Raw genomic sequence first — 27,773 nt, 5'->3', positions numbered from 1 at the left:
GGACCGAGATGAGAAATTTTTTCACTCAGAGGGTGGTGAACCTGTGGAATTCTCTACCACAGAAGGCTGTGGAGGCCAAGTCACTGGATATATTTAAGAGGGAGATAGATAGATTTCTAGAAACAAAAGGCATCAAGGGTATGGGGAAAAAGCGGGAATATGGTGTTGAGATAGAGGATCAGCCATGCATCCTAGGGTCTTAAGAGAAGTAACGGCAGGGATTGTGGATGCATTGGTTGTAATTTACCAAAATTCGCTGGATTCTGGGGAGGTCCCAGCAGATTGGAAAACTGCAAACTTAAAAAAGGAGGCAGACAAAAAGCAGGAAGCTATAAACCAGTTAGCCTGACATCTGTGGTTGGGAAAATGTTGGAGTCCATTATTAGAGAAGCAGTAGCAGGACATTTGGAAAAGCAAAATTCGGAATGGCAGAGTCAGCATGGATTTATGAAGGGGAAGTCATGTTTGACAAATTTGCTGGAATTCTTTGAGGATGTAATGAACAGGGTGGATAAAGGGGAACCAGTGGATGTGGTATGTTTGGATTTCCAGTAGGCATTTGACAAGGCGCCACATAAAAGGTTACTGTACAAGATAAAAGTTCACGGGGTTGGGGGTAATATATTAGCATAGCTAGAGGATTGGCTAACTAACAGAAAACAGAGAGTTGGGATAAATGGTTCATTCTCTGGTTGGCAGTCAGTAACTAGTGGGGTGTCGCAGGGATCAGTGCTTGGACCCCAACTATTTACAATCTATATTAACGACTTGGAAGAAGGGACGGAGTGTAACATAACCAAGTTTGCTGACTATACAAAGATGGGAGGAAAAGCAATGCGTGAGGACACAAAAAATCTGCAAAAGGACATAGACAGGCTAAGTGAGTGGGCAAAAATTTGGCAGATGGAGTATAATTTTGGAAAGTGTGAGGTCATGCACTTTGGCAGAAAAAAAATCAAAGAGCAAGTTATTATTTAAATGAAGAAAGATTGCAAAGTGCTGCAGTACAGCGGGACCTGGGGGTACTTGTGCATGAAACACAAAAGGATAGTATGCAAGTGATCAGGAAGGCCAATGGTATCTTGGCCTTTATTGCAAAGGGGATGGAGTATAAAAGCAGGGAAGTCTTGCTACAGCTATACAGGGTATTGGTGAGGCCACACCTGGAATACTGCGTGCAGTTTTGGTTTCCATATTAATGAAAGGATATACTTGCTTTGGAGGCAGTTCAGAGAAGGCTCACTAGGTTGATTCTGGAGATGAGGGGGTTGATTTATGAGGAAAGATTGAGTAGGTTGGGCCTCTACTCATTGAAATTCAGAAGAATGAGAGGTGATCTTATCGAAACATATAAGATTATGAGGGGGCGTAACAAGGTGGATGCAGAGACGATGTTTCCACTGATGGGGGAGACTAGAACTAGAGGGCATGATCTTAGAATAAGGGGTCACCCATTTAAAACAGAGATGAGGAGGAATTTCTTCTCTCAGGGGGTTGAAATCTGTGGAATTCGCTGCCTCGGAGAGCTGTGGAAGCTGGGACATTGAATAAATTTAAGACAGAAATAGACAGTTTCTTAAATGATAAGGGAATAAGGGGTTATGGGGAGTGGGCAGGGAAGTGGAACTGAGTCCATCAGCCATGATCTTATTGAATGGCGGTGCAGACTCGAAGGGCCGAATGGCCTACTACTGCCTCTATTTTCTATGTTGCTAATCTTGGCCTCACCTGTCAAGCAGTTTCCAGAGATGGCTCTTTGAATTATTGTTGCTCTCATGGTAAAAAGAATGAAAAAATTGACCTATAATTATAAAAATAACAGAGTACATAATTACGCATGATTTTATATTGATTGTGCAGTGGTAAACTTTCTGTTTTTAAGAAACAAAGATGTGGAGTTTCTCAACATCCCTAAAGCCAGAAGTATTTCATCACAAAGTGTTCAATGCTTTGGATTTGGCAAGGTAAGGATTCAGAGCTGGATACATGTGCTGAAACCGGAATATATAAACGTCATGATATCCTTTTCAAACTTTCACTTTACAAAACTGCCCTTTTTATGCTGTTGTTTTCTCTCACAGCCTTAAGTTCTATTGTGGCAAACACAAAACAAAGTATCCTTTGCCCAGGGCTCTGCCTTATTTCACTCTTAAACTGGACAATTGATGAGGAACTGCATGGAATCCACCCGGTATCTTTTCCCAGAGGGTCATTCTGAGATCAGAAGCTCATTAATAAGTTCTAATTAAAACCAAGGTATGGCCAAAGCCATTGACTGACAATTAAATGGACAGAATCATAGATATTGATCCCGAAAACACCATGCAATAAAAATGGAATGTTGACTTATTCAGCCACGGTAAACCAGTAGCCCTAATTGTAGTCAAGCGAAATTATGGAATGTAATTCCCAAAATACCAAATAAAATTCCTATAACCCCATGTGTTAAAAGCGAATTTGATTTATTCCGCTTGCACATGGTCGCACAACAGAGACCTGCAATAGTGACGAGTGCTGCAGAGGTTGTGGAGGAAGGTTTCCTCTGATCACTGTGTTAGCAACATTGGAAACATAAGGCGAAAGTTTCTCCTGGTCACTGTGTCAGCAGCATTATCACCATAGTGGGAGGTTTTTCTCTGATTGTTATTCTAGTGAAATCCTAAACGTGTTCAAAAAGAACTGTCCCTGGAGATGGAGCACGCAGTGTCCACCGGTACGCTCGCGGCCTTCCGCGAGAGGAGGGACCGGAGTGCATCATCACCCCCGGCAAACAAATTTTAATTTGAACTGTTATTGTAAAAAGTTAATTTGTTTAATTTGACGGTTTTAGTGCCCCTTTAATAATGGGGCACTTGATTTATTGTTTCAACTTAAAATAGTTGTAGGATCTACACCTGAAAAGTTAACCCATTTGTTCTGTTTTTAGACGCTGATAGAACTGCCATGTTTTTCCAGTATTTGCTATTTCCCTTTTTATGCGTACTGAGGGAAAAACAACCTTGCTTAGGTTAAGTGTATAGTACCAATGCCAAGAACTGGAATACTGAATTACTGCCATCTCCCTCCCACCAACCATGTGAGACAAAAGAGTGAACAAATAAATTATAAAATAAATTAGGGAAATTAAAATCAAATGTTTTTCTCCACTCTGACTGGGAGAGGCCCCTTTCCCTGAAGTCTTTCACAAAACAAATCTTTCTTCTATTCCCTTTCTCTCCTTGAGGTAACTATCCAGCTGCATGCTGCTTCCTTATCTTCGATCTATGTATTTTACAGTTCTATGTGCATGGACCAGCACAGTTGGCTTATCTGGCTTCCATTCCAATTGTTAATGAGAAGGAATTGGTTCAGGCAGATGATGAACCAACTTTCTCCTACGCAAATGGCCCTTACACGACAATGACTAAGTAAGTGTTTATGGTACAGTAGCCTTTTATATTTCTATTTCAAGTGCATTGTAAAAATCAGAATGATCTATGTACAGTATATATTGTTCCGCATGGTAAATCAGGATGATCTATGCTAGTTATCCTTTGGTACTTTGCACAAGTAACGATTCTTTCTGTGTGAATCCAGACAGAATGGTTATTTGACTGCATGGGCATGACATGTGGACTTCTAACTGGGGTCATTAAATAGCAATCAGGAGCAGGAACTCTGGCCAATTTATCATCATCATAGGCAGTCCCTCGAAACGAGAATGACTTGCATCCATGCCGAAAACGGATGAGTTCACAGGTGTTTCAATGTTATTCCGGATCCCGAACTACATCCTGAAGAGTGGAAGATGCCTGTGCGTGGATTTTTTTAACGTGTGGTGGCCGTTGCACACCAGCCACCACACAGGCTTGACAGAGCTAGGTCTTGGTTCAGTGGCAAGGATTAACCAAGACGACTGGAGACCAGCTCTGCTGCATGGAGCGAGTGCGCACACATATCGCTAGCCCGTGCTGCCCCTGGGCCCTCGCCTCTTCTGGGCCCCGAACTTTCGCCTCTCCTAGGTCCCGATCGTGTCCCTCTACGAACTCTTGTCGCTCATACTTCCTTAACCAAAGCACAATGATGCCAATTGTAATCCCTTACCCACGCTCTGACTGAGATCGGTCATCTCAACGCTGATCAGAGCACCAACCTGGGACCATCCTATTATGTATGACTCATTTATGTGTGAGTTGCCAGGCAGACGAGCTTTCATAGACTTCCATACATGAAAGGTAAAGAAGTCACGATCTTCATGATAAATTAGCCTTGTATTGGATTAGCCATAGTGTGTTTAATATCATTTCTGATTCAGTTTAACATGGAATGGAATTCGCGTCACAGTGAGATACATGAATCTTCCCACACATCAGAACTGCAGCAAACGACTATCAGCTGATTTGCTGATTGCAGAACAAGAATACAACAGGTCAGCAAATAAAGGCAACAGCTTTATAAATGTTATACAGTATTATGGTATATACCTACTCCAGTAGGGCTGAACTTTTGATATATTTTTTAGGCCCTCTGCATCATGCACCATAACTTGGCCAAGAGTGTGCTAAGCATACAGACCGGAGAGTGACACACGGCAGGCTCGATGGGCCATATGGCCTACTTCTGTTCCTATTTCCTATTTCTTATGAGAGTGTGAGCCATGCGTACACAAGTCAGGAGAGTGTGACACACAAGATACCATTCAGACCAGAATGTGTGGCACACTAGATAACAAACAGGCCGAAGCGAGTTTTATGTTTCTTTCTGGCTTTTAACTTGATTTTGCCATTTTTCGGTTGAAATAAAATATTCTTATTTCATCGGCATTTTCCATTGTTTAAAAATGAACAATCAGAGCAAAATTGGGGGAAATCTCAATGCTGTTTCTGAAGGTTAGTCTGAAAATGTCCCCACTTTAAATGATGTGGCTCTGCACAGAAGGGAGAAGTTAGTCTCACAGTAAATCACTTAGCTGCGCTAGACCACAGGAGAAGCAGGAACTGGGAGCAGGATCCAAAGTTTTTTCCTGTGAGAATGTTGCCTCTGATATGAGTAGTTCATATAGTAAGAGTTGCTATGACGTTTTAAGTTTTTAAATCTGTATTGTCCTCTATAAACACCAATTAGAACATTGTTTGATCAGAGGAAGCGTTTGTCAGGGGAGTGGTCTAAGTGTGTTACATTCAGTTCATTTTTAGTTTGGGGTGTGCAGTACACAGATAATACAGCCAGCTCTGTGTTATCTACCGGGAGTGCACTGTGTGTACAGGATAACCCATGTTGGAATGCGTAGGGAATCTGCTCCTAGTCCTCCAGCTCTGTTGCTTTTGAGACAACCGCCAGGAGGTATGTGAGAGTGAGCGTGGCGATTGTCCTTCTGAAGAAGCGACCATCCTCAACTCATCACTTGTACCGGCCTGAATCGCCAAGGTTGGGTAATCTTAGGGACAAAGCCACATCCAATCATTTTATGGCACTTCTTTGGAGCAATAGCAAACTGCACATGGTACAAATGACTCTTGCTGATGGGCAGCTAACATGTTCATCTGACATTTCTCACTGTTTTAACAGAGACACTAACCCCCATTTATTTTAAAGGATTTAGCCTGGTATCTTGTTTCTCTCAACCTCCTATTTTAATCCATAAAAATGTGAAATATGCCTTAGAAATGTGTGAACATTTTTTATGAAATCACTTTTTGTTGAACTTCTCAAACACCCCCAAGCAGGTATAGCATGGTGAGATAGAGTGTAAAGCTCCCTCAGTGCTGCTCCAGCAGTGCGCTTTAACCTCAACATCGGAAGAGCACTCACTCCACTGCTCAGATGACGTTTTCCACCTCCCATACCAGGTTTCCTTATGTGCTCTCTGGGTGAGAGAAAGGACACTGATGTCCCATCAGCCCAGTCTGCATTCAAACGCAGGGTCCAGGATTAAGGACAACACTCTAATTCACAGTAGCACATAGTTCTGGTTATTAATAAAAAAACAAATTTCTCAATCTGATTGATGAAATAGCAATTAAACTACCAAGTGCCCATTATATCGGCTAACTCAGTGAACTAACTGTTAAAGTATCACAGCCATTGGAAAAAAATTGTCTAACAGCAAATCTGTTGCTACTGAGTGACTTCTTGTAAATTGGAGCAGTGATGAACACGAACTGTTAGTATCCTGACTGTCTTTGATGCTTGATCATAGTCCCGCAGGAGGGTAATCAGCTGTAATTACCACAGGTCTGTTGAGAAAACGTCTGCAGTGATTACAGGGTAATTGTAAGAAGAGCATATATTATAAATTGAGTGATCATGACAGCATTACTTGCATGTAGCTCATTGAAATGAACTGTTAAGAGACACGGATGGGGTCATTTAAACCTAATTTGCCGGGTGGGTCCAGCCCGAACCTGCCCCATTCCCACCGGGCAGGTTAGATTAAAATTACCCCACAGTTTTTTTTGACATTCAATATCAAAATTCTGTTGTGCCTTGCAGTCAACTTCGGCACCCGAGCTTTCTGCTGCTGATGGCTGTGTGCCAGTTGTCCGATCTGGATCAGATCCGTTTAGTGTATGAGAGGATTCATCTTGGTTCCCTTTACGGAGTATTGCATGAGAGGGTAAGCCAATATTTCAGATTTAATTCTTAATATAACTTAGATTTTTCAGTGATTAATGTTGTGTTATGTTGGGTACTATTTGCAGAATAGACAGCCGATTTGAAACAAATAATGTTTTATACAGTAATATTCTAATTTGGACCACGTAGCGCAGGCTAAAAACTTCTAATCAAGTTTATTCTAAGAAGGAAAAATACAGAAACAAAATAATGAATCGAATTAGATATCAGTAGAGTACTTCACTTAACTTTTCCAAAACAATAAATGTAAATGGGGGCCGAAATTGCCCACCGCTGGAAACGGGGCGCACTTACCCTGTCTCTCGCGTTTTTACCAGCGTGATGGATGCGGTAGCCTCTTGAGTGAAATTCCGCTCTTTGGCTTTTTTTTCTCGGCGGACTAGAAGTCGGTCATAATGGAAGTGGAAGTGCAGCGGTGAACACACGAGAGGGGCGGAAATTGGGGGTGAGTGAAGCGGCCACCGCTGTCCGTCATTAGCGTGACGCTGATGACATCATCACGGTGCTTCGCTTAAAGGGGAGAATCTGCGCGATTGTTTAAGTTCAGTCCACTGGGCCACCAGGGAGGGTTTCGGACACGAGGGGGTGCCAGGCTGCCTGTTGGTGGCCCGGCCGAACCCAGGGGCATAATTGTCAGCCCGACATGGCAGTCGGCCAACAAAAAAAAACATGGCGGCAGTGGCAGTAGGTCCTCCTTTTTAATGGGAACTGCACCGCCATTTTACAAGGACTACAGCCTCACTGCACCGGCAGGAAAAAAAGCAGCTTTTGGCACCGTGCGGCGGGAGCAAGATTTTTTCAGTGGAATTTTGCCATCTGGGGGTTGGGGGGGGGGGGGGGAATATTGGCGGTACGCGCTCTTATGACGCACTTAGGACAGATCTGCAGCCGCGGTGGGGGGGGGCAAAGCGGGTCACCACCGGGATACCGCAGGAGCGGAATTTAAAAAATCGGTGGCCATTGCACAGCGTGGCCTCCGATTTCCAACGGTAACAGGCCTTAAGGGGAGGGGTAATTTCAGCCCCATGGTGTCTTATCAGTTCTCCTCAGTAACTTTTGAATATGAGTCCATGATGTAAAGTTTTACTTGAAAAATTAATTTCCTAGAGCCACTGTAAACGCATATAACAGTATAGCAGAAGAGAAAACTGAACAACAACTTTCCATTATATAATGTCTTTATTGTAATAAAATGTCCCAAGGCACTTTATGTCGGGAAGAATGGTCCCAGCGCTAGTACAATGTCGAATCACAGCTGCCATAACTTCCACTTTAAACATTCCAGTGCCTAACGCAAGCTACAAATTTATATAAAACCATAAAGTATAAAATTCCTTATGAATTGAAGCTGGACAGGTCTTGGGATCTGTCACATGATATTTAATATTGGACGCACTGTTTTTGATCATTCCCATTGAAGAGGAATCTGATGCAGTGTGCACAGTGAATCACAGGAACAGAACTGGAAAATGGGTGCATTATGGTATAATATTAAGAGGTTAATAACATCAGCGTTCTGCTGGATTTCCAGTGTAATGTGCCAGTCCTGCGAATGAATAGTCACCTTACATGTGAAAATGAACAATTATATTCAGAATAAATAATATTGGGCTCCCCAGATGGACTAATGGCTAAACATACCATCCAGTACTGTGTTAAAAAACTCAGACCAGAAGGTTGTAGATTCAATGCTGGGACAGCAATGGGGCTGCTACAATTAGCCTCAATGATGCCAACACCAGTACAACTGTATGAGTCCGCACTGTTAGGAGGGGACAGGGAAAATGAGAAAATAATTTGTTTTGAAACCCAGCCAGCAGAGCTGTATTTTGACGTTGAAGGTTGTTATTAGGCATATCAGTGCTGGGTCCGCTATATGGCAGGACAGAATCTATACTTGGTGTTGATCTATTGTTTCTTTTATCTAACTGTTCGTCTTTCAGCGGTCAGAATTCCCAGTCTTGTTGGTGGAGATGATTGTGCAAATGCTCCTGCAGATTACTGATGCCGTCCTTTACCTTCACTCACGGGGGTACATCCATCGAGCTGTCACTTCTCACGCTGTGCAGCTAGTTTTGCCTGGCATTGCCAAATTAAGCAACTTTGAATACATGGTCGAAAGGTACGGATTTACTGATTTCCGATAACTATTGTACCCAGAGGACAGTGCATTTCTCTATAATTCACCATCATAATTAATCCAGTAACCGGTGAGGTCCTCTGACAGAAGCCTGATATCTTGTGGTCTACAGTAAGGAAGAAAGAGATGTGATGGACACGCAACATGGGGAATGGGAGGAGAATGGAGAAGCTGGGATAGGGAACTAAAGGTCCAGTTGAAAAGGAATGTTTTGAGGATTTTGTTGAAAGCAAGGAGGGAGGTGGCAAGGCAGAGAGGTTCCGAGGGAGCTTGACAGGGTAGATGCTGAGAGACTGTTTCCCCCCCCCCCCCGGGCTGGAGAGTCTAGAACCAGAGGGTCACAGTCTCAGGATAAGGGGTCGGCCATTTAATACTGAGATGAGGAGGAATTTCTTCACTCAGAGGGTGGTGAATAGAAACATAGAAACATAGAAAATAGGTGCAGGAGCAGGCCATTCAGCCCTTCTAGCCTGCACCGCCATTCAATGAGTTCATGGCTGAACATGAAACTTCAGTACCCACTTCCTGCTTTCTCGCCATAACCCTTGATCCCCCGAGTAGTAAGAACTTCATCTAACTCCCTTTTGAATATATTTAGTGAATTGGCCTCAACTACTTTCTGTGGTAGAGAATTCCACAGGTTCACCACTCTCTGGATGAAGAAGTTTCTCCTCATCTCGGTCCTAAATGGCTTACCCCTTATCCTCAGTCTGTGACCCCTGGTTCTGGACTTCCCCAACATTGGGAACATTCTTCCTGCATCGAACCTGTCAAAACCCGTCAGAATTTTAAACGTTTCTATGAGGTCCCCTCTCATTCTTCTGAACTCCAGTGAATACAAGCCCAGTTGATCCAGTCTTTCTTGATAGGTCAGTCCCGCCATCCCGGGAATCAGTCTGGTGAATCTTCGCTGCACTCCCTCAATAGCAAGAATGTCCTTCCTCAAGTTAGGAGACCAAAACTGTACACAATACTCCAGGTGTGGCCTCACCAAGGCCCTGTACAACTGTAGCAACACCTCCCTGCCCCTGTATTCAAATCCCCTCGCTATGAAGGCCAACATGCCATTTGCTTTCTTAACCGCCTGCTGTACCTGCATGCTAACCTTCAATGACTGATGTACCATGACACCCAGGTCTCGTTGCACCTTCCCTTTTCCTAATCTGTCACCATTCAGATAATAGTCTGTCTCTCTGTTTTTACCACCAAAGTGGATAACCTCACATTCATCCACATTATACTTCATCTGCCATGCATTTGCCCACTCACCTAACCTATCCAAGTCACTCTGCAGCCTAATAGCATCCTCCTCGCAGCTCACACTGCCACCCAACTTAGTGTCATCCGCAAATTTGGAGATACTACATTTAATCCCCTCGTCTAAATCATTAATGTACAATGTAAACAGCTGGGGCCCCAGCACAGAACCTTGCGGCACCCCACTAGTCACTGCCTGCCATTCTGAAAAGTACCCATTTACTCCTACTCTTTGCTTCCTGTCTGACAACCAGTTCTCAATCCACGTCAGCACACTACCCCCAATCCCATGTGCTTTAACTTTGCACATTAATCTCTTGTGTGGGACCTTGTCGAAAGCCTTCTGAAAGTCCAAATATACCACATCAACTGGTTCTCCTTTGTCCACTTTACTGGAAACATCCTCAAAAAATTCCAGAAGATTTGTCAAGCATGATTTCCCTTTCACAAATCCATGCTGACTTGGACCTATCATGTCACCATTTTCCAGATGCACTGCTATGACATCCTTAATAATTGATTCCATCATTTTACCCACTACTGAGGTCAGGCTGACCGGTCTATAATTCCCTGTTTTCTCTCTCCCTCCTTTTTTAAAAAGTGGGGTTACATTGGCTACCCTCCACTCCATAGGAACTGATCCAGAGTCAATGGAATGTTGGAAAATGACTGTCAATGCATCCGCTATTTCCAAGGCTACCTCCTTCAGTACTCTGGGATGCAGTCCATCAGGCCCTGGGGATTTATCGGCCTTCAATCCCATCAATTTCCCCAACACAATTTCCCGACTAATAAAGATTTCCCTCAGTTCCCCCTCCTTACTAGACCCTCTGACCCCTTTTATATCCGGAAGGTTGTTTGTATCCTCCTTAGTGAATACCGAACCAAAGTACTTGTTCAATTGGTCTGCCATTTCTTTGTTCCCCGTTATGACTTCCCCTGATTCTGACTGCAGGGGACCTACGTTTGTCTTTACTAACCTTTTTCTCTTTACATACCTATAGAAACTTTTGCAATCCGCCTTAATGGTCCCTGCAAGCTTCTTCTCGTACTCCATTTTCCCTGCCCTAATCAAACCCTTTGTCCTCCTCTGCTGAGTTCTAAATTTCTCCCAGTCCTCAGGTTCTCTGCTATTTCTGGCCAATTTGTATGCCACTTCCTTGGCTTTAATACTATCCCTGATTTCCCTAGATAGCCACGGTTGAGCCACCTTCCCTTTTTTATTTTTACGCCAGACAGGAATGTAGTTCATCCATGCGGTCTCTAAATGTCTGCCATTGCCCATCCACAGTCAACCCCCTAAGTATCATTCGCCAATCTATCCTAGCCAATTCACGCCTCATACCTTCAAAGTTACCCTTCTTTAAGTTCTGGACCATGGTCTCTGAATTTACTGTTTCATTCTCCATCCTAATGCAGAATTCCACCATATTATGGTCACTCTTCCCCAAGGGGCCTCGCACAATGAGATTGCTAATTAATCCTCTCTCATTACACAACACCCAGTCTAAGATGGCCTCCCCCCTAGTTGGTTCCTCAACATATTGGTCTAGAAAACCATCCCTTATGCACTCCAGGAAATCCTCCTCCACCGTATTGCTTCCAGTTTGGCTAGCCCAATCTATGTGCATATTAAAGTCACCCATTATAACTTTGGAATCTTTGGAATTCTCTGTCCCAAAGATGCTGAATCGTTGAGTATCTTCAAGACTGAGATCGATAGATTTTTGGACTCCAGGGTTAATCAAGGGATTTGGGGATCAGGCGGGAAAGTGGAGTTGAGGTCAAAGATCAGCCATGATTTTATTGAATGGCGGAGCAGGCTCGAGGGTCCGTATGGTCTACTGCTGCTGCTAATTCTTATGTTCTTATGTATGTGCTTGAGCCTCCAGTAATTTATAACTATGTACACCTTACAACCAAGAAGCTGTGACCTCTGTTGGTTTAGTAAGACAATTTACATCACTGTAGTTTTAAAAGCCTCTGTTGGGTTCCTATGATACTGCAGTGCAAAATACTTAATGTGTGGGCAGTCCCTGTCGGTATTATCAGGTACTGCATGAAGAATAACATTGAGATATGACAGTGAGATCTCTGTTGGTGTTATGAGGTACTGCAGCTGAAGACCAATGTTCAAACTTTAAGTGATTCAGGCAGTGAGACCTCTGTTGACTGCTTGAAGATCTGCACTTCCATCTCTCTTGTCTCAGTTGAGTCGGCATATGGAGTCGAGCTGTACTCAGCCAATGTTTTTACCCAAGACACCGGGGATAACTCCCCTGCTCTTCTTCAAAATAGTGCCATGGGATCTTTTACGTTCACCTGAGAGAGCAGACAGGGCCTTGGTTTAACGGCACCTTCGACAGCACAGCACTCCCTCAATACTACACTGGAGTGACAGCCTAGATTTTGTGCTCAAGTCCTGGGAGTGGGACTTGAACCCACAACCTTCTGACCCAGAGGCAAGACTGCTACCAGATCTTTCTGTCTGTCCATTTGTCTATATCTATCTGAGAGTCTGGCATCTATTGTGTGACCGTTATGCTTCAAAGTATCTGTTCTCGGCTTCTCCTATGCCTGGTCTTGGCTGGCATGGACTACCTCCTAGTCGTTTTTTGCGCTCCCCGACCTATTCTCTGCTTCTCTGACTGAATGTTGGCCCGACCCACGGCCACAGAGCTGCTGCCTGGTAGCCTTTGACACCTCTGCCCATTCTTACCCTGGATTGACCCTCTCCCACCCATTCTCTTCTGCCTCCCTGTCTGTTCTCTGAGCTCCCTGCCACTTGGATAAGGGAGAAATTTTAAATGAAAAATTGAACTTTAAAATGAAGAATAAAGTTTCTCAAAAATTTCCCTAATCAATATAGTACAGAAGGGAAATTAATAAATTTAGTTCAAAAATGCATGAATTTAATGATTGTTTTATTCAACACTTCCACAGCGTTGATGGAGGCACGCACAGCAATCTCTCCCGATGCCCTATCCCTCCACAGTTTTACAACTGGCTAGCACCAGAGATCATTCGGGGCAAACCTGCCACTATCAAGTCAGATGTCTACAGTCTTTGTACTCTTATTCAGGAACTGTTTACAGGTATAGTCTACAGTTCTAGAGTGTAGGATGAATGTAATATCCTAATAGGCTCATGTAAGCATGGACCTGTTGTGCCAAATGGCCTGTTTCTGTGCTGTAAATACTATATCATCATCATAGGCGGTCCCGCGAACGAGGATGACTTGCTTCCACGAGTTTACAGATGTTTCGATGAAGGACCCGATGTTCCAGTCCTGAACTCCAATTGAGGGGGTGGAAGATGCCTGTGCGTGGATTTTTTTAACGTGTGGTGACCGTTGCACACCAGCCACCACACGGGCTCGATAGAGCTAGGTCTTTATCCAGTGGCAAGGATTAACCAAGACGACTGGAGACCTGCTGTGCTGCACGGGCCTAGTGCGCACACATATCGCAGTGTGGGCTGGCCCGTGTAATACTATGTAATATGTATATAAATTATATAATGGCAACAAAATTCTACAAGGACTTATTTATAGAGTCGGGAGATGACTAATGTCAGAGATTACTCTGCATTCACTCCTGGTGTTTGATTTCCTTATGTTTATTCATGATAATCTCAAAGTTTCTGACATTTCCCTGGGTGTTCCAGCGTTGGAGCAGGAGACCAGTGGAATCCCAACAGAATTTCATCACCGGACTCTATAATTGCACTATTACATGCTTTTTGAGGTTCAAATGAACATAGGCAGAAAATTTCTCCTACATTATGCTTTAGTGAAATCCTAACACTGGGATCATTACGTGTGTGAGTGTTACAGCAAGGGCAAAGTAACAAGCAGTACAGGTATTTTTATGTTATTTTGGGTCAACATTTTGACTGACCAGGCTGAATAGCTGTTAAAATTCATGGCACTGTGGACAACATTTGTCTCGTGGCCTGCTTTATCTATTAGCTCAGTTTGTGACATACTATCAAGTTTCTCATTGATGAGCATTCCATGCAGATGCAGTTCCCTGGGAAGATCTGGATGGATTTGCACTGAAGGAGTCAATAGCAGCTGGACGATATTTAACCGTAGATGGACAAGTCCCGCAGCCGTACTATGACATAGTGCGAACTGGGATTGAAGTAAAGCCGCAGAATCGGACTATGAACCTTCAAGATATCCGGTTTATTCTCCGGAATGACATCAAGGTGTGTAACCGAGTTGTTTTGGGAAATAAAACAGCTCATGAACATTTCAGGAATAACTCCTGGTTCTAGTCCTGAATATATAATCAAAAACTTAATAATAGTCATTCTGAAATTGCTTGAGTAGTTGAAACAAACAGAGATTCCATGGTTTTAAACAGACTCCTGCTTTTGATTTTTAAGGTATTTTTATAAGGAGCACTGGTGCTGCATTTAACGTTAATTTGAGATTGTTTATATACAGGCAACTCTCGATTATCCAGGTCCCTCGGGGATTGGGTTATGCCGGCTAAACAATTTCTCTGTTAGAATGAGTTGACATTACAGTTAGTGCTTACAGTACTGCAGGTGTGCTCTAACCAATAGCTGTAGAGTATCGTCTAATCCTTGAATTATAGTCCTCTAGATCTAAACACCGTTAGGCTTGTTGATTACTTCCTGTAACTGTTCGTCGCATTTTAATGAATTATGAAAGGCAGTGGACTGCGTGGGAGCAGCAGCGGGAGCTGAGGCAAGGCAGAGCGCTTAAAAGCAAGGCTCAACAGGCAACACTTCAAAGGAACATCAGAGTTTCAAAGTGACGTCACATACACGGATATTTTAATGCCGTTACAACGGTTTCCCGTTGCATCCGTGTGCGGATAATCGAGAGTTGCCTGTATATCAATTGGCAAGTCAAAAAAAAAAGGATAGGCAGTTAAAATGTGTTATTTGGATAATATATCAGTCAATTCTCATTTATCACAGGATCTAATTAGCAATCAGCAGAAACATGCTTTTGAAAATATTCAGTCTGAAGTGCGGAGTTTATACGATGATATTGGCAAGTCAGTGGCGGCCAGCTCAGACAGAGCAGGCTACAGGAGAGAGCAGGGACAACTCCAAGAGGAGAATGCTGGCAAAGGAAGAAAGTCTGAGTATTTAGAACAAGCCCAAATCACAACAGAGAATCATGGTAGGAAAGGTGTAGTGAACTTTTGTCAGGGTTTGTACATAAAAGTATTAAGTTTTTTTTTCTAATCTTCGCCAATCTCTCAAATGAAGTTGATAGTTTTGTGGTTTCTCTTCACTCTAAATGTGTACACTTTCCCTCTGTGCCCCGCCCCCCATACCATTCAACATCCCACTCTCCATTACTGAAACCGGTGACTGCACTCCAGGACGTGAGCGTATAATCTAGGCTGACACTTCCGTACAGGACAACAACAACATGTATTTAAATAGCACCTTTAACGTAGTGAGGCGGTGAGGTTTAGGCAGGAAGTTCCAGAGCTTGGGGCCGAGGCAACAGAAGGCATGGCCACCAATGGTTGAGCGATTATAATCAGGGATGCTCAAGAGGGCAGAATTAGAGGACTGAGGAGAAGCCCTGTCTGCCTGTTCCTGTAGTTCAAATGAACATCAGGTTGCCCTGACACTATTCAAAGAGCAGGGAGTTCTCCTAATGTCCTGGCTCAACATTTGCCCACAGTCACCAAAAAAAATCATCATTCATCTTAAGAATATAAGAAATAGGAGCAGGAGGAGGCCACCTGGCCCCTCGAGCCTGCTCCTCCATTTAATAAGATCATGGTGGGAGGAATACCATAATTGGATGGATTATTTGAGCTCGATACGGATAGGAGAATTAGGAGGCAAGGATAAATATATATGTCGGCAAACAGTTAGGTTAGATGGCTAGGTGGCAGGAAGTACTTATTTTCACAGTCATTGACTCTAGAACAGATTACCAAAGCTTGTGTCGAGTATGGATTCTCCACAACCCTTCAAAAGGGAACTAGACAAGTTCTTGACAAAGGGGGACATTTCAAGTTATGGACGGTAGGTTGTGGGGTAGCTGGGATTAGTGATACTCAAGTGTTACTGAGATGTCCTGGAGCTTGCTTGATTGTCTTAGGTCAATGGAGAGGAATTTCCCAGAGTTTTTCCCGAATTGGTCTCCGTTTTTTAGCCTTTCTCAGGAAATCGCACAACATGGGGTGGGGGGGGGTGCTTTGGATGCGGAGGAGGGGGGGTTTGGATTGGGGGGGTTGGATTGGGGGGGTAGTTTGGATATGGGGGGCGGGTTGGATTGGGGGGGGTGGTTTGGATGGGATGGGCTTGATGGTTTTTTCCATTCCTTTTTCGTATAATTGTAATTGGACTCAGTGCTCCTGGGCTTGAGAAAGTCACTGTCCAATGACCCCTGCTGGAAGGGCGCATGTATAAAGGTATGGTGCTGCCTCCCACTGTCAGGGCTCACAAATGAATGTTGGCCACTTGGCCAAAATATCAGAGGGAAACTGGCACTCATGAACCTTCACCCCAGTAATAATTGCCTTGAGGAGAGGAGGGATGGGAGAAGGAAAACACAAAGAAAAGGGGAGTCCACTTTGTCTTTTTTCTTTTCCAGACTCTTCCTATTACAACATGGGTCATCGCACGAGCTTCAGTCCAAAGAACGAAAGAGAACAAGATGGCGACATCATAGATTTAAACCATGAACCAACGCAGCAGATTACGGTACTGTACGATTGTTGGAACACAGAACAAAATCGCCCTGAGGATACTGCCGGGTCCAGAGACCAAGAAAAGGTTTACAACAAAGACAAACTTAGCAATGACTACAGCCCGTGGAACACGATTGAGCAGCACTACAACTCTGAGCCAGCAGAAAACCAGCCTGCCAAACACGACACAGACGTCCTAGAGCAGTTACATGACCTAGACCTTGCATTGGAGCAGGAAATGGATGGCACCTATGACAAGGAGTTTGCAAATGATGATTTAGAGACTGGACTGTTGCGTTACAGTGACACACACCGTGGCACAGGGACAAACTCCGAGGGGGATAGCAGCACGTATTTGGAGACAGCCACAGAATATGCATCAGATGAGGAAGATGAACAGAGTGACGGGACCCCAAGTGACTCTCAGGAATGGTCAGGAGTGGAAGATGCAGCAAGTGACCACGAGAAACATGGGCCAATCTCCTCACATGCACTGACCAGCAGAGCACTGGAAGAAGGGCAGAACATTGAGACGAGTCTGTCAATCCAGCACTCGATCAGCAGTTGTACGATCAACATCCAGACATCCAAACACCTCGTGCAACAAGCGTTCAGTGCCCTTGATAACATAAAAAGATACAGCCCTGAGGTCAGCACGGCACAGAACGCGAGGGAAGCAGAGGGGATGGGTGATTTACAGCTGTTGGAGAGGGCTCCTTACACTAAGCTACCAGGCTTTGACGAAGTGGACTGTCCGAGGGACAATGAAAAGGACGACAAAAGGATGAAACCATGCAATGAAGGCCACCTGGTGATCCCCGTAGCTGTGGCTCCTCCAAGGTGCTATCAGCTCCCAGTGTATAGAGTGGACAGGAGGCAGGGAGCGGATCCCGTGGGGCGCTTTCAACCAGCATCGAAGATACTGAGTCAGACGCAAGGTGAGCAGGAGACAGTAGCGCATGGGCGTGGTTCTGATGTTCTGAAGACATCGGACACTTTTGCTGATGGGACGCAAACGACCTGTTCACTGAGAAAGCAAGTGAACGATGAAGAGACTGATTACAGATCAGCACTTAATGAAAATTTTAAAACCATATCACAGCACAAGGATAAAGTGACAACCAGGAGCAAGAAGAAAATGAATATATTTGCACATGCTCACGACCAGGACACTGTCCCTGTAAGTTTCTGATAACCCCTGATGTATCATACCTTACCATTGTCATTCATGAGGTTTACTGCTTTCGAAGTACACATTTTACTCCCTGTGTGAACTGCTCTCTTTTTGTTTTCTACGTATCACTCTGCATTACTTTACTTCCCATCATGGGGAGAGAGATGTATGTACAATTGGCACTCTGCTATATCGGTGCAAGTTGTGGTATATAATAGTGTTTTATAAACACATTTTGTTTCTTGCTGCAGGCTCGTAAAGGTCGCATATCTATGAGAATCCCAGCACAAGGCAAGCAGCAAGGATATAGAAAGCAGTGCATGTACCTGTCAGGCAATAGAAAAATCCGCATTACTCAGAGGTGAATTTCCTATTTAGTTTTGCCTTTCTGATTATATGTAATTACTGCACAGTTATCACTGTATGTGTTTGTGTACCCACCACTGATAAGATAATAAATAATTACACTATGCTCCATTATTTGCTACCAACCTGCCCCCACCACTCAGTGCTGCCCTCCAATTATTAAGATCCATGATGAGGCCTTGGACAACTTGAACATACCTCGGGAGCCTACTGTCAACAAGGGCAGACGTCGATGACAAAGTCCAACACCGCCTTCAGTGTGTCAATGCAGCGTTCGGTCGCCTGAGGAAAAGGCTGTTTGAAGACCAGAACCTCAAACCCGGCACCAAACTCATGGTCTACAGAGAGGAAGTGATACTGCCCTCCTATATGCTTAAAATGTGCTTATAAGAGACATGGACTATGTACAGCAGGCACCTCAAAGCACTGGAGAAGTACCACCAACGCTGCCTCCGCAAAATCCTGCATATCCATTGGCAGGTTAGGCACACCAGCGTCAGTGTTCTCACTCAGGCCAACATCCCCAGCATCGAAGCATTGACCATGCTCGATCAGCTCTGATGGACAGGCCACATCATTCACATGCCTGATACTAGACTCCCAAAACAAGTGCTCTACTCAGAGCTCTGACACGGCAAGCGAGCCCCAGGTGGGCGGAGGAAACGCTTCAAGGACACCCTCAAAGACTCCTTGAAAAAGTGCAACATCCCCACCGACACCTGGGAATCCCTGGCCCAAGATCGCTCAAAATGGAGGAAAAGCATCCGGGAAGGCGCCGAACACCTCGAGTCTCTTTGCCGGGAGCACACGGAAGCCCAGCACAAACAGCGGAAGGAGCGCACGACAACCCAAGTACCCCACCCACCCGTCCCTCCAACCACCGTCTGCCCCACCTGTGACAGAGACTGTAGGTCCTGCATTGGTCTCATCAGTCACCTGTGAACTTGTATTAGTGTGGAAGCAAGTCATCCTCGACTGCGAGGGACTGCTAAGAAGAAGATTGACCATGATGTTTATGCCCAACCCAGCAATTCTTTGCCCACCAGCAGAGATGACAAAATAAATTAACGAGATTATCTTGGTCCTAGTAAGCAAAATCTGCTCGATTCTCTGTGCAGAGCGTCAGTTTTGGTGCAGTTGGGAATGCTGTTACATCGGAGTCAGAAGGTTGTGGATTCAAGTCCCACTCCAGACACTTAAGCACATAATCCAGGCTGACACTCCAGCCCAGTACTGAGGGAGTACTGCACTGCCAGAGGTGCCAATTTTCAGATGAGACATTAAACCGAGCCCTCGTCTACTCTCTCAGGTGGATGTAAAAGGTCCCTCAACCAACATCACAATCAATAGATTACCTGGTTATTATCACATTGCTGTTTGCGGGAACTTGCTGTGCGCAGATTGGCTGCCGTGTTTCCTACATTACAACTCTACTTCAAAAAATACTTCCTTGGCTGTAAAGCGCTTTGGGACATCCTGAGATTGTGAAAGGCGCTATATAAATGCAAGTCTTCTTTCACCCTGACATTTACTCACTTACATTTCACATAAATGGAGGTTCTTTGTTTAATCCAAGCTGGCAGTCCTGCGTGTAATGTTGCAATGCCCATTTTCAGATGTGACATTCAACGGAATCTGGTGTTTAAGGTGGATGTTAAAGGAACCCTTTGTCAATCCTCACTCACCGATGCCTGGGTTTGGAGAATTGGATGTGGAGCTCAGTGTGCGCAGCTCACAGCACGCCAGCTTCTCTGATGATTTAATCTGGAGCACCACAAATCGGCCGCACTGACCTCTGAGCCTGCCTCTCCAATTCACACGCCTGTTGAGCTCAGTTACACACCAGAGCTGAGCAGAATTTACCCGTAATAATCCCTTGGCTCTATTCAAGGAAAAGCAGAGCTCTCTCGTTAACATTTCTTCCTCAACTAACACCACGATATGCCAGTTTTAAATGCCACTGCTGTTTGTGAGATCCTTAAATGTGCAAAATGGCTGTGTTTGCCTCCATAACAACAGTGACTGCAGTAGTTCATTGTCTATGAAGTATTTTTAAATGCTGTGAGACGTGATAACATGCTATGTAAATGCAAGTCTTTCTTTCAGTGCTTTAAGAAACAACTTGCATTTATATTAGCACCTTTCACAATCTGAGGACGTCCCAAGCCTCTTCCCAGCCAATGAAGTACTTTTGAACTCTAGTCACTGTTGTAATATAAAGAAGCCCGGCAGCCAATTTGCGCACAGCAAGCTGCCACAAGCAACAAAAGTGCCAATGGACTTTTTACATCCACCTGGGAGAGCAAAGTTTAACATCTCATTCGAAAGGTGGCACCTCCCAACAGTGCAGCACTGCCTCAGTATTGTACTGAAGTGTAAACCTAGATTATGTGTTAAAATCACTAGAGTGGGGCTTGAAGCCATGGCCTCCTGACTCAGAGGCGTGAGGGCTACCACCAAGCCAGACTGACAAACGAACAGCAGATCGCTTGGTAAGGTAATACCTGTTGAAGGTCCGATAGATACCTTAAGGTATGGTCGGCAGATCTACCAAACCATATGTAACTGTTGTTTAATATTAATCTCAATACATTTTTGCTTCATTTGTGCAGCTGTAATATTGCATCAGAAGGAATTAAAGTGAGACAGAAGAAAATGCCCGAGGTTTATCAGTTGACCAGCACGGAAAAAGCACATCATCAAAACCAACTAAAAGAATCAAAGGCAAAATCTGAGCAAACACCTAGAAACACCAATTGGACAAGTAAGGAAACAGGCCCTGATCTCTAAAACCAACAGTTGGTTCTACAGTAAGAAATGTCTGTCGCCTTTAAGGCTATTTTAGTGGTGCCATGGAACCATGTTTCGGAGGAGACGTTAAACCGAGGCCCCATCTGCTCTCTCAGGCGAATGTAAAAGATCCCATGGCACTATTTCGAACAAGATCAGGGATGTTCTCCCCAGTGTCCAGGCCAATGTTTATCCCTCAGCCAACATCACTAAAACAGATTATCTGCTCATTATCACATTGCTGTTTGTGGGAGCTTGCTGTGCGCATGTTGGTTGCCACGTTTCCTACATTACAACAGTGCCTACACTTCAAAAGTACTTCATTGGCTGTAAAGCGCTTCGGAATATCCTGAGGCCGTGAAAGGCGCTTAAATCTAAGGATAAGGGGTAAGCCATTTAGGACCGAGATGAGGAGAAACTTCTTCACTCAGAGAGTTGTTAACCTGTGGAATTCTCTTCCGCAGAGTTGTTGATGCCAGTTCGTTAGATATATTCAAGAGGGAGTTGGATATAGCCCTTATGGCTAAAGGGATCAAGGGGTATGGAGAGAAAGCAGGAAAGGGGTACTGAGGTGAATGATCAGCCATGATCTTATTGAATGGTGGTGCAGGCTCGAAGGGCCGAATGGCCTACTCCTGCACCTATTTTCCATGTTTCTATATAAATGCAAGTTCTTTTATTCTTATCCACTGTGGGGAGAGCTCAAAAGTAGATTTTCTTTCAATTGTAATGGGAAAGTTGCTTATTCTCAAACACAGTCTCACAATGCTGGGCGGGGGGTGTGGGCGAGAATGATAATTCTGTTTGATAATTCTGTTTAGAATTCACGCTCTAGTTCTACCTCCATAGATGAGGTGACAGAAATGATTGAAAAGATGGCATCGGGATGCCTGTCAGTTGCACAAGGGGAGCCAAGGGAGGAAGGCAGCCCACACACCGAGAGTGTAGATGAAGAGGAGTTGTTCCGCCGTTTTGCAAAACTGCCGTCGCATAAAAAGGAACGTCATTGGCCCTACAACAGGCACCATGGAAACAGCAGCGAGAGAACCGAACTAGAGCAGGGCCACCTGGGTCTCCAGCAAATGCAATGCAGCCCACACAACAACACTCCCGATGAGACGCTAGTCGACAGCGGTAGCAGCGTAGATGTGGAAGAAACTTTTCAAAGTTTTGCAGGTGAGGTATTTAAAGAGAAATCAGGAATCAGGAAGGCAAATGGAATTATTGCAAGGGAGATGGAGTATAAAAGTAGGGAAGTCCTGCTACAACTGTACAGGGTATTGGTGAGACCACACCTGGAGTACTGCGTACAGTTTTGGTCTCCGTATTTAAGGAGAGATATACTTGCATTGGAGGTAGTTCAGAAAAGGTTCACGAGGTTGATTCCTGAGAAGAAGGGTGCTTGCCTATATGTGATTTAAAAAAAAGCTTGTTTTGTATTGTATTACTCAAAGTAAGAGGGTATTATTTTTTATAAAATTTTAAATGATTGATAACATTGTACACCAAAAAAAAGTGCATGTTTTTTTTAAGGCCCATGTGACGTGCGTTAAGTGCATCGTTTTGGGGTATTGTTTTTAAAAGTTTCAAAAATTGCACAATATTTATTTTGTAAATGTGCCAAATGTAGATGCAGAGAGGATGTTTCCCATCGTGGGGGAATCTAGAACTAGGGGGCATAGTTTTAGAATAAGGGTAGCCCATTTAAAACAGAAATGAGAAGGAATTTTTTCTCTGAGGGTCATCAATCTTTGGAATTCTCTGCCCCAGAGAGCTGTGGGGCTGGGTCAATTATTATATTTAAGGTGGAGATAGACAGATTCTTGAACGAGTCGAGGGTTATGTGGAGCGGGCAGGGAAGTTGAGTTTGAGGCCAAGATCAGATCAGCCATGATCTTATTGAATGGCGGAGCAGGCTCGAGGGGCCAAATGGCCGACTCCTGCTACCATTTCTTATGTTCTATCAGTGCCGTTTAAAGAAATCAGACTGCTGCCGAGTTTCATTTTGTTCTCAGTGCACAATTGCACGTTGAGGGAGGGTGTCCGGCTTGTTCGTGAATCCCAGTATAGTGTGGAGGAGAGAACGTGTTGAGTGATCGGATGATGGCATATTTAAGTTTGTGATATTTTCCTGCTCAATTTTCAAATGTTTTTATTATGTTTATTTACTTATTTAGAGTGTGCAGTTTTGGTATGTAATTCCTGCCATCATATATTACATTTAAATTTCTGGGGTATAAATAAATGCGAGTTGTTTTAGTGGATGGATGGGAAGCTGTCACAGCAGCTGTCCATCCAGAAAAAATGTTTTGATGTGATTGGTTACAATCCTTTTTGTTTGGAATGTGATTGAGGAGAAAACTGAAATTGGGAAATAAAGTTTTGCATAATGTGATTGTCGAATAATGAAAAGCGTAACAAGAGCAGAAAATAACCAGCTCGAAAGGAGAAAGGATTTGTGTCTTTTCATGTGAGATCTAATGTCATTCTATGTCTCAGGGCAGAGAGAATCCTTTGATAGCCAGGTGTCAGGATGCAGCGACATAGAGATAACAAACCTGGACAAAACATTCATCACGACAAGAGTGCGAAAGAAAGCTCTGAAGGTGTGTTATGATTCTGGGTCCTTTTATAGAACTATTTCACAGCAATCTCCGTAAATGGGTCACGTCCCTTATGATTGAAATGCTTCTCCGTAATCTATATTAACAGGAGGCCAGTTTGACTTGACTATTCCAAAGCACCCCTGGCTGGCCTCCAACATTCTACCCTACGTAAACTTGAGGTCATCCAAAACTCGGCAGCCCATGTCCTAACTCACACCAAGTCCCGCTCACCCATCACCCCCTGTGCTCGCTGACCTACATTGGCTCCCGGTTAAGCAACGTCTCAATTCCAAAATTCTCATCCTTGTTTATAAATCCCTCCATGGCCTCGCCCCTCCCTATTTCCGTAATCTCCTTCAGCTTCACAACCCCACGAGATGTCTGCGCTCCTCAAATTCTGCCCTCTTGAGCATTCCTGATTATTACTGCTCAACCATTGGTGGCCATACTTTCAGCTGCCTGGGCCCTAGGCTCTGGAACTCCCTGCCTAAACCTCTCTGCCTCTCTATCTCTCATTCCTCCTTTAAGACGCTCCTTAAAACCTACCTCTTTGACCGAGCTTTTGTTCACCTGCCCTAATTTCTTCTTATGTGACTCGGTGTCAAATTTATTGTTTTGTCTTATAACACACCTGTGAAGTGCCTTGGGACATTTTACTATGTTAAAGGTGCTATAGAAATACAATTTGATGTTGTTGATGTTGTTGAGGTCTTCTGCATATTGATTAGACATGCTAAATCACTTTTTTTCCAAAATGGCACATTATGCATTGACCAAAGCCTGTACAAGTTAAAGCCATTAAAAATGTATTTACCATTCAGAGGCAATATGAAGCGCAAACATTCCTGCAAATACTGATGCAGTGCGATGTAACAAACAGGTTCAGAATTGGGTTCATTACCTTTTTGGAGAAAAATCTTTGGAGAATAAAGCACTTTCTGGATTGTCAATCTCTGTCTAAAGAACACTTGTTAGTGCACCAGTATTGTATATCCAGTTACATATTCCCTATCCTGGCTATTCTGAGTGAGACTGGTCAGCAGTCTAGAAGTGAGTAGCAAGGCATAGTTACGGTAATTTTGTGCTGCAGCTGTAATCAACATTTGTAGTCATTTTGAAAAGGTTTCTCCAAAATAACTATTGATAATGTCCGCAGCTTCTGAATTGACCTTACCCAGTGTCTACTTAACAGCATTGGTATTTGCCTTAAAGAGGCACACATTTACCCGAATAATTTATACCAGAAGCATAATGCATTGTATTATGCACGGTATAAAAATATTCCTGCTCTTATAAAGCAAGGCATTCTCTGATTTGCTGTGAGCAGCGCCACAGGGGATTTGCTAAAATATCTGAAAATGTTGAATGGGTCGCAACATTTTATTTCAAAATACATCCAAAGACAGGCTCTACGACCAAAGTGCCACGGTTTGGATGCAGTGCTTGCCTATCGGTGGCGCTGTGGTCAGGGTTTTCGGTCACATAACATTAAGCTGGCAAAACAATTTGTCACTGCGAGAAGCAAAAGAAAAGGTTTGAGTCTGCGTGCAGTTACAGGCTCTAGCCACCAAGTGTCGCTGTGAAGCAGACTAAGTTTTGGAGTCTCTTTAGCATTAGCGAGCAGCCGGTTGGTTAGGATAGTAAAGGAGGTAAGCATTAATGTTTACGAATACATTTAAAACTTTTTTAAATGCCCTGTTCCCTAGTAGCTCTACTGGACGACTTCACCTCATGCTGGTGGCTGCCTTTCTTTGCAGCATCCCAATTCCAGCCCCTCTATGTCTCTCCGAACCCAGAGTCCGCTCCCTGCGACCACCAGCCAAAGCCGTCATCTCCGCAACTTCTGCTGCCACGCCCCTACTCATTCACACACCAGCTCCCTCCATCTGTATCCGCCTCCAGCTCCTGACGGATCGCGTTGCGGAATTGGAGTTGAGGGTCGATTCACTCTGGAGCATCCACGATGCTGAGAATGACGTGAGGAGCACATGTAGCGAGTTGGTCTTACCGCAGGTGAAGGGTCCACAGCCAGCTAGGGAATGGAAGACCAGCAGGAAAAGCAGTGCAAGGAAGGTAGTGCAGGGGTCCCCTGCGGTCATCCCCCTGCAAAACAGATACACTGCTTTGAGTACTGTTGAGGGGGATGACTCATTAGGGGAGGGCAGCAGCAGCCAAGTTCATGGCACCGTGGCTGGCTCTGTTGCACAGGAGGGCAGGAAAAAGAGTGGGAGAGCAATAGTGATAGGGGATTCAATTGTAAGGGGAATAGATAGGCGTTTCTGCGGCCGCAACCGAGACTCCAGGATGGTATGTTGCCTCCATGGTGCAAGGGTCAAGGATGTCTTGGAGCGGGTGCAGGACATTCTGAAAAGGGAGGGAGAACAGCCAGTTGTCGTGGTGCACATTGGTACCAACGACATAGGTAAAAAAAGGGATGAGGTCCTACGAGACAAATTTAAGGAGCTAGGAGCTAAATTAAAAAGTAGGACCTCAAAAGTAGTAATCTCGGGATTGCTACCAGTGCCACGTGCTAGTCAGAGTAGGAATCGCAGGACAGCGCAGATGAATACGTGGCTTGAGCAATGGTGCAGCAGGGAGGGATTCAAATTCCTGGGGCATTGGAACCAGTTCTGGGGGAGGTGGGACCAATACAAACCGGACGGTCTGCACCTAGGCAGGACCGGAACCAATGTCCTAGGGGGAGTGTTTGCTAGTGCTGTTGGGGAGGAGTTAAACTAATATGGCAGGGGAATGGGAACCAATGCAGGGAGACAGAGGGAAACAAAATGGAGACAGAAGCAAAAGACAGAAAGGAGATGAATAAAAGTGGAGGGCAGAGAAACCCAAGGCAAAAAACAAAAAGGGCCACTGTACAGCAAAATTCTAAAGGGTCAAAGTGTAATAAAAAGGCAAGCATGAAAGCTCGGTGCCTCAATGCGAGGAGTATTCGGAACCCAGGAGAGGGCTCTGAGCTAGTTAGAGTGGGTGAGAGCGCAGATGAACAGGATCCCAAGAAAGAATGCAAAAGGCAGGAGGCAACAGAGCAGAGTAGCACTAGGGTAAGTGTAAACCACAAGGTGATAGGAAGGGACAATATGTATGAATATAAAGGGGCTGCAGGAGGGGTCAAAACTAAAAATCATGGTTTAAAAACTAGTATTAAAACACTCTACCTAAAGGCACGCAGCATTCGAAATAAAGTAAATGAGTTGACGTCACAAATCATTACAAATGGGTATGATTTGGTGGCCATTACAGAAACGTGGTTGCAGGGTGGCCAAGACTGGGAATTAAACATACTGGGGTATCTGACAATTCGGAAGGATAGACAAGTTGGGAAAGGAGGTGGGGTAGCTCTGTTAATAAAGGATGATATCAGGGCAGTTGTGAGAGATGATATTGGCTCTAATGAACAAAATGTTGAATCATTATGGGTGGAGATTAGAGATAGTAAGGGGAAAAAAATCACTGGTGGGCGTAGTTTATAGGCCCCCAAATAATAACTTCATGGTGGGGCGGACAATAATCAAGAGAATAATGGAGGCATGTGAAAAAGGAACGCCAATAATCATGGGGGATTTTAACCTACATATCGATTGGTCAAATCAAATCGCACGGGGCAGCCTGGAGGAGGAATTCATAGAATGCATATGGGATTGTTTCTTAGAACAGTATGTTACAGAACCTACAAGGGAGCAAGCTATCTTGGATCTGGTCCTGTGTAATGAGACAGGAATAATAAACGATCTCCTAGTAAAAGATCCTCTCGGAATGAGTGATCACAGTATGGTTGAATTTGTAATACAGATTGAGGGTGAGGAAGTAGTGTCTCAAACGAGCATACTATGTTTAAACAAAGGGAACTACAGTGCGATGAGGGCAGAGTTAGCTAAAGTAGACTGGGAACACAGACTAAACGGTGGCACAATTGAGGAACAGTGGAGAACTTTTAAGGAGCTCTTTCATAGTGCTCAACAAAAATATATTCTAGTGAAAAAGAAGAGCGGTAAGAGAAGGGATAACCAGCCGTGGATAACCAAGGAAATAAAGGAGAGTATCAAATTAAAAACCAATGCGTATAAGGTGGCCAAGGTTAGTGGGAAACTAGAAGATTGGGAAAATTTTAA

At 44.2% G+C, this 27,773-nt stretch overlaps 1 protein-coding gene across 1 annotated transcript in view; it reads left to right on the top strand.

Moving 5' to 3' along the window:
• The window catches only part of tex14 (testis expressed 14, intercellular bridge forming factor), a 270,693-nt gene that overhangs the window by 205,526 nt on the left and 37,394 nt on the right, over positions 1-27,773 (top strand). Inside the window, exons 6-18 of the mRNA XM_070856955.1 lie at positions 1,883-1,964; positions 3,277-3,407; positions 4,295-4,408; positions 6,472-6,595; positions 8,559-8,737; positions 12,956-13,107; positions 14,034-14,224; positions 14,969-15,176; positions 16,614-17,890; positions 18,136-18,245; positions 20,863-21,014; positions 21,890-22,216; positions 23,540-23,646. Coding sequence (XP_070713056.1) covers positions 1,883-1,964; positions 3,277-3,407; positions 4,295-4,408; positions 6,472-6,595; positions 8,559-8,737; positions 12,956-13,107; positions 14,034-14,224; positions 14,969-15,176; positions 16,614-17,890; positions 18,136-18,245; positions 20,863-21,014; positions 21,890-22,216; positions 23,540-23,646 — 3,154 coding nt within the window. The remainder of the gene's footprint in view (positions 1-1,882; positions 1,965-3,276; positions 3,408-4,294; positions 4,409-6,471; positions 6,596-8,558; positions 8,738-12,955; positions 13,108-14,033; positions 14,225-14,968; positions 15,177-16,613; positions 17,891-18,135; positions 18,246-20,862; positions 21,015-21,889; positions 22,217-23,539; positions 23,647-27,773) is intronic.

Source organism: Pristiophorus japonicus, chromosome 16, assembly GCF_044704955.1.
Source record: "Pristiophorus japonicus isolate sPriJap1 chromosome 16, sPriJap1.hap1, whole genome shotgun sequence".
Taxonomy (NCBI): Eukaryota; Metazoa; Chordata; class Chondrichthyes; family Pristiophoridae; genus Pristiophorus; species Pristiophorus japonicus.
The sequence above is the reverse complement of the archived record's forward strand: the minus strand, read 5'-3'. Positions and strand labels throughout refer to the sequence as shown.